The 14,564-nt window shown below is 40.3% G+C and overlaps 1 protein-coding gene across 2 annotated transcripts in view; it reads right to left on the reverse strand.

Annotated features, from left to right (window-relative positions):
- Positions 1-268: 268 nt before the first annotated feature.
- Positions 269-14,564, reverse strand: part of ltbp4 (latent transforming growth factor beta binding protein 4) — an 85,349-nt gene continuing 71,053 nt past the window's right edge. For both annotated transcript variants that reach the window (XM_072695307.1, XM_072695305.1), the window contains 11 exons: positions 14,017-14,142; positions 12,468-12,611; positions 10,980-11,210; positions 9,740-9,811; positions 9,462-9,590; positions 8,168-8,311; positions 7,571-7,723; positions 5,809-6,073; positions 5,281-5,528; positions 4,993-5,142; positions 269-2,382 (listed from right to left, as the gene is read on the reverse strand). In XM_072695307.1, the coding sequence (XP_072551408.1) occupies positions 2,246-2,382; positions 4,993-5,142; positions 5,281-5,528; positions 5,809-6,073; positions 7,571-7,723; positions 8,168-8,311; positions 9,462-9,590; positions 9,740-9,811; positions 10,980-11,210; positions 12,468-12,611; positions 14,017-14,142 (1,799 nt within the window). In that variant the 3' untranslated portion in view covers positions 269-2,245. The remainder of the gene's footprint in view (positions 2,383-4,992; positions 5,143-5,280; positions 5,529-5,808; positions 6,074-7,570; positions 7,724-8,167; positions 8,312-9,461; positions 9,591-9,739; positions 9,812-10,979; positions 11,211-12,467; positions 12,612-14,016; positions 14,143-14,564) is intronic.

Here is a 14,564-nt window from a genome sequence, read left to right on the forward strand (position 1 = left end):
CAAAAAAATGTTATATAAAAATGAGCTTTTACCTGTAAATGGTAATACCATTTCATTTTAATATTCAATGTTATTCTTGCAGTATTTATTTTTTATTGTGATATTTTGGTGCTCGTAATTCGAGTATGCCCTGGGCCGCTTCTGAGAACAAGCGCGTTCTTTTGGAATCTGTTTAACGACTGTAAATATCCAGATTACGTTTTAACCTCAAACCACCCTACTGAGCAGGACTGTGAAGTGAAACAATTAACCAGAAACAACGAAACAGTTTTAATCGAAGGGTAAAAATGTTTTAATAGATATGTCACGGTCAGTAAACATACAACACAACTGGCATGTGTGCAAATAGATGTTCAGTTTCATACATCAGCATTGGGCATATCAAAAAAGTCGTAGACAAAATACTGAACAAACGATCGTCTTTTAAAAATATACAATTAATCATGGTTTCCAACTCTTCCACAAATACAGTGCATTGTGTGTTACATGTTGTAATGAACTGTGGAAGAGAGAGAAGAATCAGCCACATAATATAAACAATACATTAATAATAAAAAAAAAAACACGTAATACCATTCTAATACATTCTAATACTCACAGATAACTGCTTTCAAATAAACTCAGTCTATATACTTTTCAGCATCTGAATTCCCAAACTGTAGATAGAAGCTCAGGCTCATACAATACACTCACTGATCCCCTGATATAGAGAGGAGTGACTAGTCTACAAATAAAGGCGCTACAAAGGGCTCTCGGAGTAAGGCTATAGTAGATCCGCCTTTGCTTCCATAAAGAACTATGTTTTTAATAGACAGTGTGTGAAGAAGCTAAAAAATCTCTGGATTTAAAGGTTCTTTACCAGTGTTCTAGATATAACACACTCTACAGCATTGCTCAAAGAGCCGTTTGTAGCCCTTCTACTTTTTGTAATAGTGTAATGTAGCAGGAAGGGGTTCAGTACAACCTGGAGTGGAAATCTTAGTAAAGTCAACCCAGCAGGACAGCTAGGTTCCAAGGAGATCAGCTGGAAGCTCATATGTGTAAACAGAAGCTGGTAATAGCGGGCAACACAGTGAAGTTCTAGATCACAGCCGGCCGAGTGGAACACTTCTGCAGTGCTTTTGTTTAACGGCTCGGTGTTGGATGTGGAAAAAAAACAAACTGCAAGAGTGGATTTAGCTCACGGGGCTTCTGACCTAAAGCTGCCGAAGCAGAGCGACTGTGTGAGGCTGCTGTTTTGCCAGTGGACAGACATAAAAACTTCAATTTACTTGTTTCAAATATTTACCAAATTCTAATGCTTTCATACAAATTACTGAATGATGTTACATTCATTTAATAAAAGAAATTAAGATGTAAACTAAGAATGTAACTACAGTAATTGTGTTGGGTAAATATATTTTTTATTTACATGGAACCAAAATTCCATTTGCTTTTTTTTCTTCTTCCTTCCCGACTCTGGGTGCTCACTGTTCACAAAAACAAAAAGTTAATGCTTCCAATTTTACAATTCTGGTCCTTTTTGAGTCAGAAACACAGGATAACTGCTGTGGATCTACGCAGTTCATTAAGTTTAACACATGTATAAATTCAAAGTCATGTCCAAAAGTCTTTTTCAATTGTGCTCTACTGGCTCTATACTGGCACCCGGGGCTTGGTCCCACATGACTGCCACTTACAATGCAATTTAAAGACGAGCACTCGGCTCTCACCAACAACGCCTGTGACAGTCTATTGAAATGAACATACTCTAGATCAAAAAATTAATATCACCTGCATGTTTTGGTTGCTTATAACAATCATTGACACAGATACACACCCTTTTCTCTCCCACCATTAGAAAGATATTCAAGAAAGAAATAATTGTAGTGCTTTAGCGCTCACAAAACGTGCCTCTCGTTTCACGTCTCAGTTGCGCAATCTTAGCTCTGATCTGGCCTGTAGAAATGAAGCACTGTAAATGTGGGGTTATAGTGGCTATATCTGTGTGTGTGATCTCAGATCAGTGTTCAGAGTATTATAGTATCTGTGCTGATGGACGCCTGTACACTGCCTGTATTTGTGTGAGTATTTATTTAACATATAAAAGAATAAAAAACAAATTTACAGCCACAATACAATCAAACAAGGACTGTTCAGGACTAAAATGTCTAAGAGTTGACCCCTGCCAACTAACATGGGTCATACAACGCTGGTGTTAATGTGTGTGTGGTGAGTGTGTATCCTCTGCTTAGTATTTTGATGATTAAGCTGGAATGCAGTGGTTTGGTCTGCGTGACATAATGAATCCTCTGAGACACACACACCTGTATGAACCTTCGGTATTTACACAACGACCGTTCACACACTCCGGGAGGGTCGGGTCCTCACACTCGTTCACATCTACAGTAAAATAAAAATTCAAAATCAACAAACAAACAAACAAACGTTTTAAGTACTTGGATTTTCTTATAAAAATCTCCATGTTTTATTAATAAGATGTCAAAAATGTAAATACTGCAGTTTGTTTTTGATGAAATCATTATTCTGTTCTACTCCTCAACCTGGTTTTAGCAGCAAAGGCTACAACTTTGATCAACTGCTACTTCAACAACAAACTTTAACAAACTGGGAGACGTTGTGTGACTCTCTAGACAGCGAGGTTGTTTTCTGAGAGCTCAGTTAGGTAGCTAGGTAGCATCTGCTATTTTCTGCAATCAGAGTTAGGTAGCATTGGCTATTGTCAGTTAGCAGAGATAGGTAGCATTGGCTATTGTCAGTTAGCAGAGTTAGGTAGCATTGGCTATTGTCAGTTAGCAGAGATAGGTAGCATTGGCTATTGTCAGTTAGCAGAGTTAGGTAGCATTGGCTATTGTCAGTTAGCAGAGATAGGTAGCATTGGCTATTGTCAGTTAGCAGAGTAGGTAGCATTGGCTATTGTCAGTTAGCAGAGATAGGTAGCATTGGCTATTGTCAGTTAGCAGAGTTAGGTAGCATTGGCTATTGTCAGTTAGCAGAGTTAGGTAGCATTGGCTATTGTCAGTTAGCAGAGATAGGTAGCATTGGCTATTGTCAGTTAGCAGAGTTAGGTAGCATTGGCTATTGTCAGTTAGCAGAGATAGGTAGCATTGGCTATTGTCAGTTAGCAGAGTTAGGTAGCATTGGCTATTGTCAGTTAGCAGAGTAGGTAGCATTGGCTATTGTCAGTTAGCAGAGTTAGGTAGCATTGGCTATTGTCAGTTAGCAGAGTTAGGTAGCATTGGCTATTGTCAGTTAGCAGAGATAGGTAGCATTGGCTATTGTCAGTTAGCAGAGTAGGTAGCATTGGCTATTGTCAGTTAGCAGAGATAGGTAGCATTGGCTATTGTCAGTTAGCAGAGTTAGGTAGCATTGGCTATTGTCAGTTAGCAGAGTTAGGTAGCATTGGCTATTGTCAGTTAGCAGAGATAGGTAGCATTGGCTATTGTCAGTTAGCAGAGTTAGGTAGCATTGGCTATTGTCAGTTAGCAGAGATAGGTAGCATTGGCTATTGTCAGTTAGCAGAGTTAGGTAGCATTGGCTATTGTCAGTTAGCAGAGTAGGTAGCATTGGCTATTGTCAGTTAGCAGAGTTAGGTAGCATTGGCTATTGTCAGTTAGCAGAGATAGGTAGCATTGGCTATTGTCAGTTAGCAGAGTTAGGTAGCATTGGCTATTGTCAGTTAGCAGAGATAGGTAGCATTGGCTATTGTCAGTTAGCAGAGTTAGGTAGCATTGGCTATTGTCAGTTAGCAGAGTAGGTAGCATTGGCTATTGTCAGTTAGCAGAGTTAGGTAGCATTGGCTATTGTCAGTTAGCAGAGATAGGTAGCATTGGCTATTGTCAGTTAGCAGAGTTAGGTAGCATTGGCTATTGTCAGTTAGCAGAGTAGGTAGCATTGGCTATTGTCAGTTAGCAGAGTAGGTAGCATTGGCTATTGTCAGTTAGCAGAGTTAAGTAGCATTGGCTATTGTCAGTTAGCAGAGTTAGGTAGCATTGGCTATTGTCAGTTAGCAGAGTAGGTAGCATTGGCTATTGTCAGTTAGCAGAGTTAGGTAGCATTGGCTATTGTCAGTTAGCAGAGTTAGGTAGCATTGGCTATTGTCAGTTAGCAGAGATAGGTAGCATTGGCTATTGTCAGTTAGCAGAGTAGGTAGCATTGGCTATTGTCAGTTAGCAGAGATAGGTAGCATTGGCTATTGTCAGTTAGCAGAGTAGGTAGCATTGGCTATTGTCAGTTAGCAGAGATAGGTAGCATTGGCTATTGTCAGTTAGCAGAGTTAAGTAGCATTGGCTATTGTCAGTTAGCAGAGTAGGTAGCATTGGCTATTGTCAGTTAGCAGAGATAGGTAGCATTGGCTATTGTCAGTTAGCAGAGTAGGTAGCATTGGCTATTGTCAGTTAGCAGAGTTAAGTAGCATTGGCTATTGTCAGTTAGCAGAGATAGGTAGCATTGGCTATTGTCAGTTAGCAGAGTTAGGTAGCATTGGCTATTGTCAATTAGCAGAGATAGGTAGCATTGGCTATTGTCAGTTAGCAGAGTTAAGTAGCATTGGCTATTGTCAGTTAGCAGAGATAGGTAGCATTGGCTATTGTCAGTTAGCAGAGTTAGGTAGCATTGGCTATTGTCAGTTAGCAGAGATAGGTAGCATTGGCTATTGTCAGTTAGCAGAGTTAGGTAGCATTGGCTATTGTCAGTTAGCAGAGATAGGTAGCATTGGCTATTGTCAGTTAGCAGAGATAGGTAGCATTGGCTATTGTCAGTTAGCAGAGATAGGTAGCATTAGCTATTTCTAGTAAGCAAAGTAAGGTAGTATTAGCTATTGTCAGTTAGCAGAGTTAGGTAGCTAGCATTAGCTAATTTAGTAAGCAGAGTTAACCGAGATAGCATTGTCAGTTAGCAGAGTTAGGTAGTATTAGCTATCGTCAGTTAGCAGTAAGAGTTAGCGACAGTAAAAAAGGTTCTAAGTTTGAGGAAAAAATAAACAGGCTGTACCTATACAGGTCATAGAGCTCATGTCCAGCTGATACCCGTCATAGCAGTCACAGGTGTAACCCTCTCCGACACGGACGCAGCGGCCATTCTCACAGCCCTGCAGTATCCCGCACTCACCCTCCATCAGTCCACCGAATGGCTCGTACTGCCCTGAAACACACACACACACACACACACACAATCACAATCACAATCACAACACTACGTCAGCATTTCAGTCCATGTTTGCTAATTAAAGTAAAAGTGCAATAGTAAAAGTAAAGGCCCGTTAGCTAGCTGTGTACCCACTTTCATACACTCTCCTCGGGCCTCCTCCTCCCCCTCTCCTGTCAGTGAAGGGGGGGAAGGGGGCGGCAGCTCTCCATGGATCTTCCACCTCTGTGTCTTCAGGCAGGGGGGCCAGGCTAAGGGGGTGGCCCTCAGCCAGAGGGGGTCGAGGCCGTGCCCCAAATGCTCGCTCTCCGCGGGGGTCAGGCACTCCAAACGGGGGGAGCGGCGCTGTATCGTAATCCTCATCCTCATAATAACGACCAGCACTGCAGAGACCAATAATCCATATCATGAACACATTAGAAATGTTTGTTAATCTGATGTTTGTTACCAAGGCCTTCAGAGGACAGTGCTGAGCAATGCTTGTTTATTTGAAACTCACTTAACACTTATTACAGAAACTTTTTAAAGAAAAAATCTGATAGCTAATGCTGATCATTAAATATTAAATAATAATTAAATAATACATTTATTAAATACAGTAAGCTATTACAATAACTGATGCAATAAGTGCACCAGAAGGGAAACTAGTCTCTGGATCCGTACCCCAATCCAGGTGGTATGTAAGGTGAATATGAGTCGGGTGTTCGTCCTCGGAGTCCGGAGCGTCGGTCGGCTCCTCCCACTGGGCTGTAGTCATCATAATCAGTCGGGGCGTATTCGGGTTGGCCCGGGAGGGTATCGGGGTACACTGACGAACCGTATGGTCGACCGTAGCCCCCTCCTCTGCCAGGTACTGAGGCAAAACGCTCAGCGTAACGAGGAGAGTTGGGAGGAGGACCAACTGCACTGCATAGACTCTCATACTCCGCTGAAGAGGAGAGGAGGAAGAGTTTAGAACACTGGCCACTTTATTAGAAACCCCTACCTTGTGCTTCCTACCCACTGGCCACTTTATTAGAAACCCTTACCTTGTGCTTCCTACCCACTGGCCACTTTATTAGAAACCCCTACCTTGTGCTTCCTACGCACTGGCCACTTTATTAGAAACCCCCCTTGTGCTTCATTCTCACTGGCCGACTTTTTTTATTAGAAACCCCATCTTGTGCTTCCTACTCACTAACCACTTTATTAGAACCCCCTACCTTGTGCTTCCACGAACTGGCCACTTTATTAAAAACTCCACCTTGTGCTTCCTACTCATTGGCCACGTTTTAATAGAAACCCCTACCTTGTGCTTCCACTCAATGGCCACTTTATTAGAAACCCCTATGTTGTGCTTTCACACACTTGCTACTTTATTAGAAACCCCTACCTTGTGCTTCCACTCACTGGCCACATTATTAGAAACCCCACCTTGTGCTTCCTACTCATTGGCCACAGAACATAATCATAATGTTACCTAATTCCGGTTGAGGTGGCCCACATACTGTAATATGCTTCTGTGTTCACAGCCAAATTAAAGGGTTCACACTACTGAGCGGATTCCGACTGGTGTCAGATTATGTGGGTAATCTGAGCATGCTTATGTCAACACAAGGAACTACACTGTCTGTCAAAAGTTTGAGGACACGTACTGAACGACAACTGAACGCCGATCATGTTTTGGTTCTAGGTTTGCATTACAGGGCTCATATCACCCAAAAACTTGTTTTCCTTGCAATTTGAAATAAAAGTGCAAAGCTGAAGCTCATTTCCTAACAACAAAGATGTTCCTAACAACAATGTGTTTAAACAACAGCCCTTCAGAGCTAACCTAAAGCTTCAAATCAGGGGTTACTACACACATCCATTCACTCACATCTAGGAATATGTTCCCAAAGCCAATTCATCTACCATGTGAAGAAACCAGAGAATCTGGAGGAAACCCACACACAGGCACTGGAAGAAGCTCCTCACAGAGGTTGAGGACAAAATGCTCTACACTAAAAAGGAAGTTATCTAAAAAAATGTGGTCAGGAGATCAAAACACAGAGAAAAAACTGTGCCTTAACATATATGAATACATGTGGGCGGGGCCTAAGCTGCAGAAACAATCTGCTTTAGCCTATAGTCATGTAGGCTCGGCCATTTAATTTAAAGTTATAGGGAGTGTTTCTTATGAGCCCTGCTTTCGGAATGTGGCATAAAACAGGACAGCCAATCAGAGCAGAGCTCAATTACATACTCTCGTTAAAATGAAGGTGCTTCAAGGGTTTCTTTGAGCGATGCCATAGAAGAACAACTTTTTATTCAATGAAAAACAATGTTTGTACTAGAGATGTAAGAGTGAAGAACTTTTGATGGGCGATGTTGTTGTACATTGCTGGCCCAGGAACAATAGAGAAGCAGATTCACAGGGGTGGTGTGTGTGTGCATGTGTGCTTACGCTCGTCTCTCCGTGGGCACAGCGCGCAATGAAGCCCCCACGCCTCTCCATACAAACAGCAGCAGTCCACGAATGTCATCTGCACCCCCCGCAGCAGGCTTTGACACACCAGGTCAGGTGTAACATGCTGCCAACAGAACGACAGGTTCTCATCTAAAAGAGAGAGAGAAAGAGAGAGAGAGGCAGGTCTGTTAAAGCCTGTAAAGTGTGTTTTTCTATTAACGTAGCACGTTCATGTTGGCTGGAGGTTGCTGATCTGTCAGCAACCGGGAGTCCCATAAAGCATTACTGTCTAACTGTCCTCTCTCTCTCCGGGTGGGTTGGATGGACTCCAACACTCACTAGCTGATGTAACAGAATTCACAGAATTCACATCACATATCATTAAAATGATGTTCTTCTGAGGGTTGGATATTAAATAAAATGGCTAAATTTGTGTTGTAGTCATGGCGACCTACAGCTCGTTTTATTCACCACCACAAGTTTTTGGTGGAATTCTCCTTTTAAAACAACTTTAAAACACTGTATCAAACTAAAAAGCAGTAAAAAAAAGAGAGTGTGAATATCTGAAGAAGTGTAAGTGTGTGCGTGTCTTACCCATAGTATGGCCAGAAATGTTGACGCAGTTGCGCTGTGTGTCATCCAGCACTAGAGGGGCCTCGCAAGTGCAGTAATACGAACCCAGCGTGTTGACACACACACCACCGGTACACATCTCCTCACTGTCACACTCATCATTATCTACGGACAGAGACAACATTCAAAGTGATAATTCCATAATCAGTGTTGGTATCTGAAGTTTAGCACTGGAGCTACAAGGCTGACGTAGCTAACACGTAACAGAAGTCTATGTACACCAATTAGCATGGTGCTAACTGCATATCTAACACATCATACGATCTCTTTTAAGCATGAAGAGATGTTCAGTCATCTCTAATAGACTTTCTTATGTGTTTTTTGACTAGGTTATTACTAATGACTAAGGTTTTTACACAAATTATAGACTTCTAAATGAAACCACATGGTTTCATTTTTATTACGGTTTGGCAAAAAACTGACCCCAGATTCAGACATTCAGACATGAGCTTCTTTAGTTTACAACAGGAGATGATGGGCTAACATTACGAACATTGCTAAGAAATCTTAGATTTTGGCCAATTTAACCAACTCACTAGGCCAATTTACTCAACTCATTTGGGCCAACTTACTCAACTTATTTGGGCCAATTTACTCAACTCATTGGGCAAGTTTACTCAACTCATTTGGGCCAATTTACTGAAATCATTTAGGCCAATTTACTCAACTCATTGGGCCAATTTACTCAACTCTTTGGGCAAATTTACTCAACTCATTTGGGCCAATTTACTGAACTCATTTAGGCCAATTTACTCAACTCACTGGGCCAATTTACTCAACTCATTGGGCTAATTTACTCAACTTAGGCCTAAAAGCATTTGTCTCTCAATCTCTCAAAATTCCTCCAGACCTTCATTAGTTTGGTAAATGGATGTGGATAAAACACAGTGTGAACACAACATAAACCTCTCCACAGAGCTCAACACTGGAGAAACTGGAACCACTTTCACCTTAGCACAGATTATATTATATTAAATATTTAAAGGAAGTATATCCAGTCTGTTCAATTAAGAAACTTGAACAAATGATGGTGTATGTTTAAAGAAATGAGATTGGTGATTCTATGAGTCTATGTCTAGTGTTTGTTAGCCACGTTAGCCTAGCATTGTGTTATAAAGGAAAGAAGCACAGGTCAGATGCCAAACATGCCTTGATTAACTGACTGAATCTGGGCTCAGTGCCATATAAGTGTGTGTTAACACAAAGTCAGGCGCTCTGAATGTACTTTTTAACACATTCGACTCGTTAGACTGACCGATGCACGTCAGTAGGGTGGTGTCGTAGTAGTATCCACTGGGGCAGTAACAGGAGTATCCTGGGATGTTGTTTACACACACGCCGCCCTTACACACCTCCGGGTCAAATAGCTTACACTCGTCCACATCTACAGTGATGCCACAATACAGAGATCAGTAACACGGGAACAACCACAACAAGCAGCAATTACTGCAGGACACACAAAGGCCTTTGTGTTGGAACAATGACACTGTATTTACATGCTAAAGAGTGTGTGTATGTGTATCAGTGTTTTACCCTTGTAGCTGAAGGCTCCCACTGTGGAAGTCACATACCCCCGTCCACTTGGACACAGAGCCTGAAATTCCGCTGAGTGAGGTAGAAAACATTTACTTTAAAAACTTAAAAGCAGCGTTTGCACTTTACTCTGTCTGCATTTAATGCATAACACTGAAATCTGATTGTCTAAAGGTATGTATTGTTGTGGTGGGAAGTTTACATACATTTAACATGGACAAAAGAATCATGGGCTTTCAGTAATTCGTTTTTTTGGGGAGGGGGTTCACAAATAAACACAGGGTCAAAACTAAAAATACACCCACTTTGATTTTTAAGACTAAGACCTCTTAACTTCCTGTTAGTGATCAAGATTGACTGCAGCTGATGATACATCAGATGAGAAAGGTGACAGTCTAAGGGCGTTTTCACACACGAGTCAGCACCCAGGACCACCACACCACCAGATATTGGACTAGAAAACGGTTCTCTAGACCGCTCCCAGCCTCGTGTCCATTGTTTGTTAGCCTAGCATCTCTCACTGTATGTAAACTTCACACCATAGCAATATTTTTACTGTAGTGTATTTAATTTAATGCTTTTTAATTGTTTTTTATACTGATGTTAAGCACTGTACATTGCCTTTGTGTAAGCGTGCTATATACAGTAAATAGGCCTGCTTTGCTCTATTTAAACACAGAGACTAATAGAAGAGTTCCTCCTTATTTCAGAGACACTCCATTAAATCAGAGCCAAGTGGACGGGCTAATTTGAAAACATCAAATGAGGACTTTTTCCACTTCACCGATAACACTTAAATGAGGTCACTGACAAAATATTATGACTAAACATTAAAAATGTAAATATATGGGTTTGTTTGGAATGCAAAACTCAGGGACATGACAATGACTTTATATAATTGTAATTTACTTCAATAATAAATAAAGCACATTTTTAATATTTATAATATATAATATTTTTAGATATTATATAATATTGTAAAAATATTCAATACAAGATTTTAGTTTTCAACTGACAACAAATACACTATAATTATTTACTGAATACATGTAGTCAATTATTTTCAGGTGTCAAGTTTTCAAATAGGAGGCATTCTGAACCTCAGAGGCACAAACCTTCAGATGGTCTTTAAGCTTTTATGAAAACACAAAATCAAGTGGGACTGAACTTTTGACTGGTACTGTATGCAGTATGTATGTGTGTGTGTGTGTGTGTGTGTGTTTGTGTGCACATCCCTCACCTGTGCCATGTTCAGGACAGGTCTGGTATAGGCATCGCAACCCCCAGCCCTGTCCCGCAGTGCAGCAGCACTCCTGCAGGCTGGAGTTGTGAGTGAGGATTTGGCATGAATCCTGCTGCTCGAGGTTGTAGTAGCATTCTTTCTTCTCCCCTGGGACAGCAGGAGGCAGCGAGGAGCCAGAGCGAGGGGGGGTGGAGAAGACCCCCCGCTGCACTGATGCACCTGAATCAACTGCAAACACACATAATACATATACAGTTCACTTAAAGTGATTAAACCCCCTAATTATGCTTATTAGTGAAACCTACAAACTTTCAGCTGTTTACAATAAACCAATTAAATAAGAACAATTTAAGTATCTCAACTAATAGAACAAGAGCTTTCTCCACATGCAACACAAAATGCCACTTTTAATGACAACTGCAGTCTCAGGATTATTCATCCCCTTCATGACAACCATGTTTAGTACTCAGAAGAACACCAGGCCAGACAGCAGCTTCTGGCAGCATTCCAGAGGAATCTTAGCCCGTTCCTCATGGGCAGTGGCCTCCAGTTTACTAATATTCTTAGGTTTGCTGCTGCAACGTCCTTGTTCAAATCCAAGATTTTCTGTGGGGTTCAAGTCAGGCAACTATGACGACCACTCCAGAATCTGCCAGGACTTCTTCTGAAACCAAGCCTTGGCAGACTTTGAGGTGTGCTTGGGAACATTCAGTCACAAATACCCAACTAGGCCATTGCCTATGAGGAATGGGCTTAGATTCTTCAGGAATGCTGCCAGAAGCGGGTGAAATAGTGATTAAAAGTTGAATTTTGTGTTGAATTTGGAGACAACACAAAAAACATGAGTTTAAAACAAGGTCTGGATAGAGATATGTATAATATACAACACCAAACCCTTTTTATTTTAGAAAAGTGAGAAAACGTGTTTGTCCAGATATTATATATAGGCCATTTAAAGCTTCAAATTCAGCATTTTATCATTTGTGTGTATTTACTGAGCAAAACGTAGCACATAAAATGCACCATAATCTTTGCATATGCAACATTGCATATTTTAGTTTTTGTAATATGTTTAAGTAAATATTTAACTCTGACTGGTTTGCAGCTACGCAGGCTCATACACAGCATTGGGCACAGCATTGTGGGTTGGGGCACATTTCTTCCATAACCATCATTACTTAACATAAATAAAAAATTTTAAATCTCATCCTAGCAATAACATCATATCTAACACCCCAACAACCAGCAACAACAAAACAAACTTTACACTCAACATACATTTGGGAAAGCCTGTAGGTGGCAGCACTGAACTACAAATCATGTCTGTCTGATTTGTGTGCATAAGTGTGTGTAAATGCTGTATTGCCAGGGTATATTACTGTGTTTATGCCTGTGTACATGTAGGCGAGCCTGTTTTAATTATATTGAGAGGTTTTAACCCCATAAAGAGATAAACACACACAATCAAATGTGTGTGTGTATTACCTAGACTGTCTCTCTTCACACACTGCAGAGTGAGTTGGTTGAATTCCTCCTGTTGACCTTCACATTCACACGTGAACGAGCCCTCCACATTCCAGCAGCGTGCTGCTCCACACACTCCCACCATTGTCTCACACTCGTTAATGTCTGCAGAGGGAGTGTGTATGTGTGCGTGGGGTGGAAGGGGGTGATCAAAGAGAGGTGAAGAGAGAGATTGTATCAGTATAAACCTTCACAGCAAGTATACAACTCTACTATTTGATGCGCATCATTTTTAGGAACTCTGCAATAACAGTGTTGTGAAATAATTAATAATCAATAATAAGGGAAAAATATAATATAACAATAATAAAGTATGATCTAAAAAAAACAACACTAATATATAACAAATTAAATGAATAATAATTAATTATTAATTACCCCTTGTGGTATACCTGTACACTGCATGCACCATAAAAGTACATACAGATTACAGACTGAATAAAACTGAAGGCAAGTTTTGAGTTCCATATGCTTTAGTTTGTTAAAGCACTAGTTTGATCTGAGCAATAGATTCCTGGTGTATCAAATATGATACAAAATAAAAGTCCTATATGTAAAGTGTTATTATTATAATATGTTACATTTCTTTTTTAAATAATTCATCAAAAGGTCAAAAAGACACTAGTAAAAATACCTTTCTGGGAATTATGTGATGATTCAGGCTTTAAAGGGTTAATACATGTTATTTACTGAAATTACTTTACATGTTATTTACTGACCACATCAGAATGTTTGTAAACATATAGGTTGGTGGTTTGGCCCAGTGGATCACCTCTATTCGGTCAGCGGTCTGAGCAGCTTATTTTATGTAGTGGTAAATATAAACCAACTCAAAGCTGTAACAGTGTGTTAGTCTGTTCCCTACCAGACCCAGCAGACTACTGTCCATATACTGCATAGACTTCTTTATTTACACCAGTCACAAATACACAACATACAGTACATTGTATACTGAATACTCTGCACATATTTACTCTGTATAACAATAGAATGTAAACTAATATTCTACAATGTTTATAAAAATCTATACACACTACATGTACAAACATATCGAGACACTTCTTTTAATAAGTGTGTTCAGACATTACTGATGCAGGCATTTGGTCACCACAGAAAGACATTGCCAATATTACAGGATGCTCTATGGCTGCTTCAGCCAATACCTGTGGGATAAGGTTGAGTGGCATATTTGTTCTATAAAGAATCATTCAATATCAATACCTAACCTCACTAATGCACCTAACTAGATGAATGCTATTGAATCCTTGCAAGCAATGTTCTAAAATCTAATATAGGGTCTTTGCAGAGGAGTAGAGGCTGTTTACTATGACAAAGTGAAAACAAGCTCCATATTATTACCATTGATTTCAATAGCAAACTATAAAGGAGCAGGTGTCTACAAACTTTTGGAAAAGAAAGCCAGGGTCAACGTGCAAAATCTTGCCGTACTAAAGCTCTAGACACGTAGGTATTTGTGTGTTTTGTGTGTGTATGTGTGTATGTGACTTACCCACACAAGATCGCCCATCTCCTGTAGACTCGTAGCCCTGATCACAGATACACTGATACGTCCCAATCAGGTTCTGACAGTAAGCGTGTTCTCCACACACCGTCTCATTAGCACATTCATTAATATCTGACACAGACAGAGCAGAACACACAATAAGGAAAATCCATTAGTCATAACCTTTACTTCAGTCATGACTTCTGCTTCAGTTAACATACATAACACAACAATGACACTGTAAAGCTGAGTTAATTGAGTTCCCCTGTATTTCTATTATGTAGGATTGTTTTAAGACCACAAGCTGCTGCATAAGGCAGATCAGCAAGTGCAGGTTTAATCAATATGAGATGCTCAAGCACAGTCAGAGTCAGCACAGTTAATTGTGTATGTTCAATATAACAGCATACATGGGCCTTACCAAGCAGTATTAAGCTTACATCAAATTGAGATACAATTGCAGGTGAAGATATATATGCAGGGTTCGTTATGAGGTGCCTACTTAATCAACCGCAACGCAAAAAACGTAATACATTTCATTTCACACGGTGGAA

Source organism: Salminus brasiliensis, chromosome 13 (genome assembly GCF_030463535.1).
Source record: "Salminus brasiliensis chromosome 13, fSalBra1.hap2, whole genome shotgun sequence".
Lineage (NCBI taxonomy): Eukaryota > Metazoa > Chordata > Actinopteri > Characiformes > Bryconidae > Salminus > Salminus brasiliensis.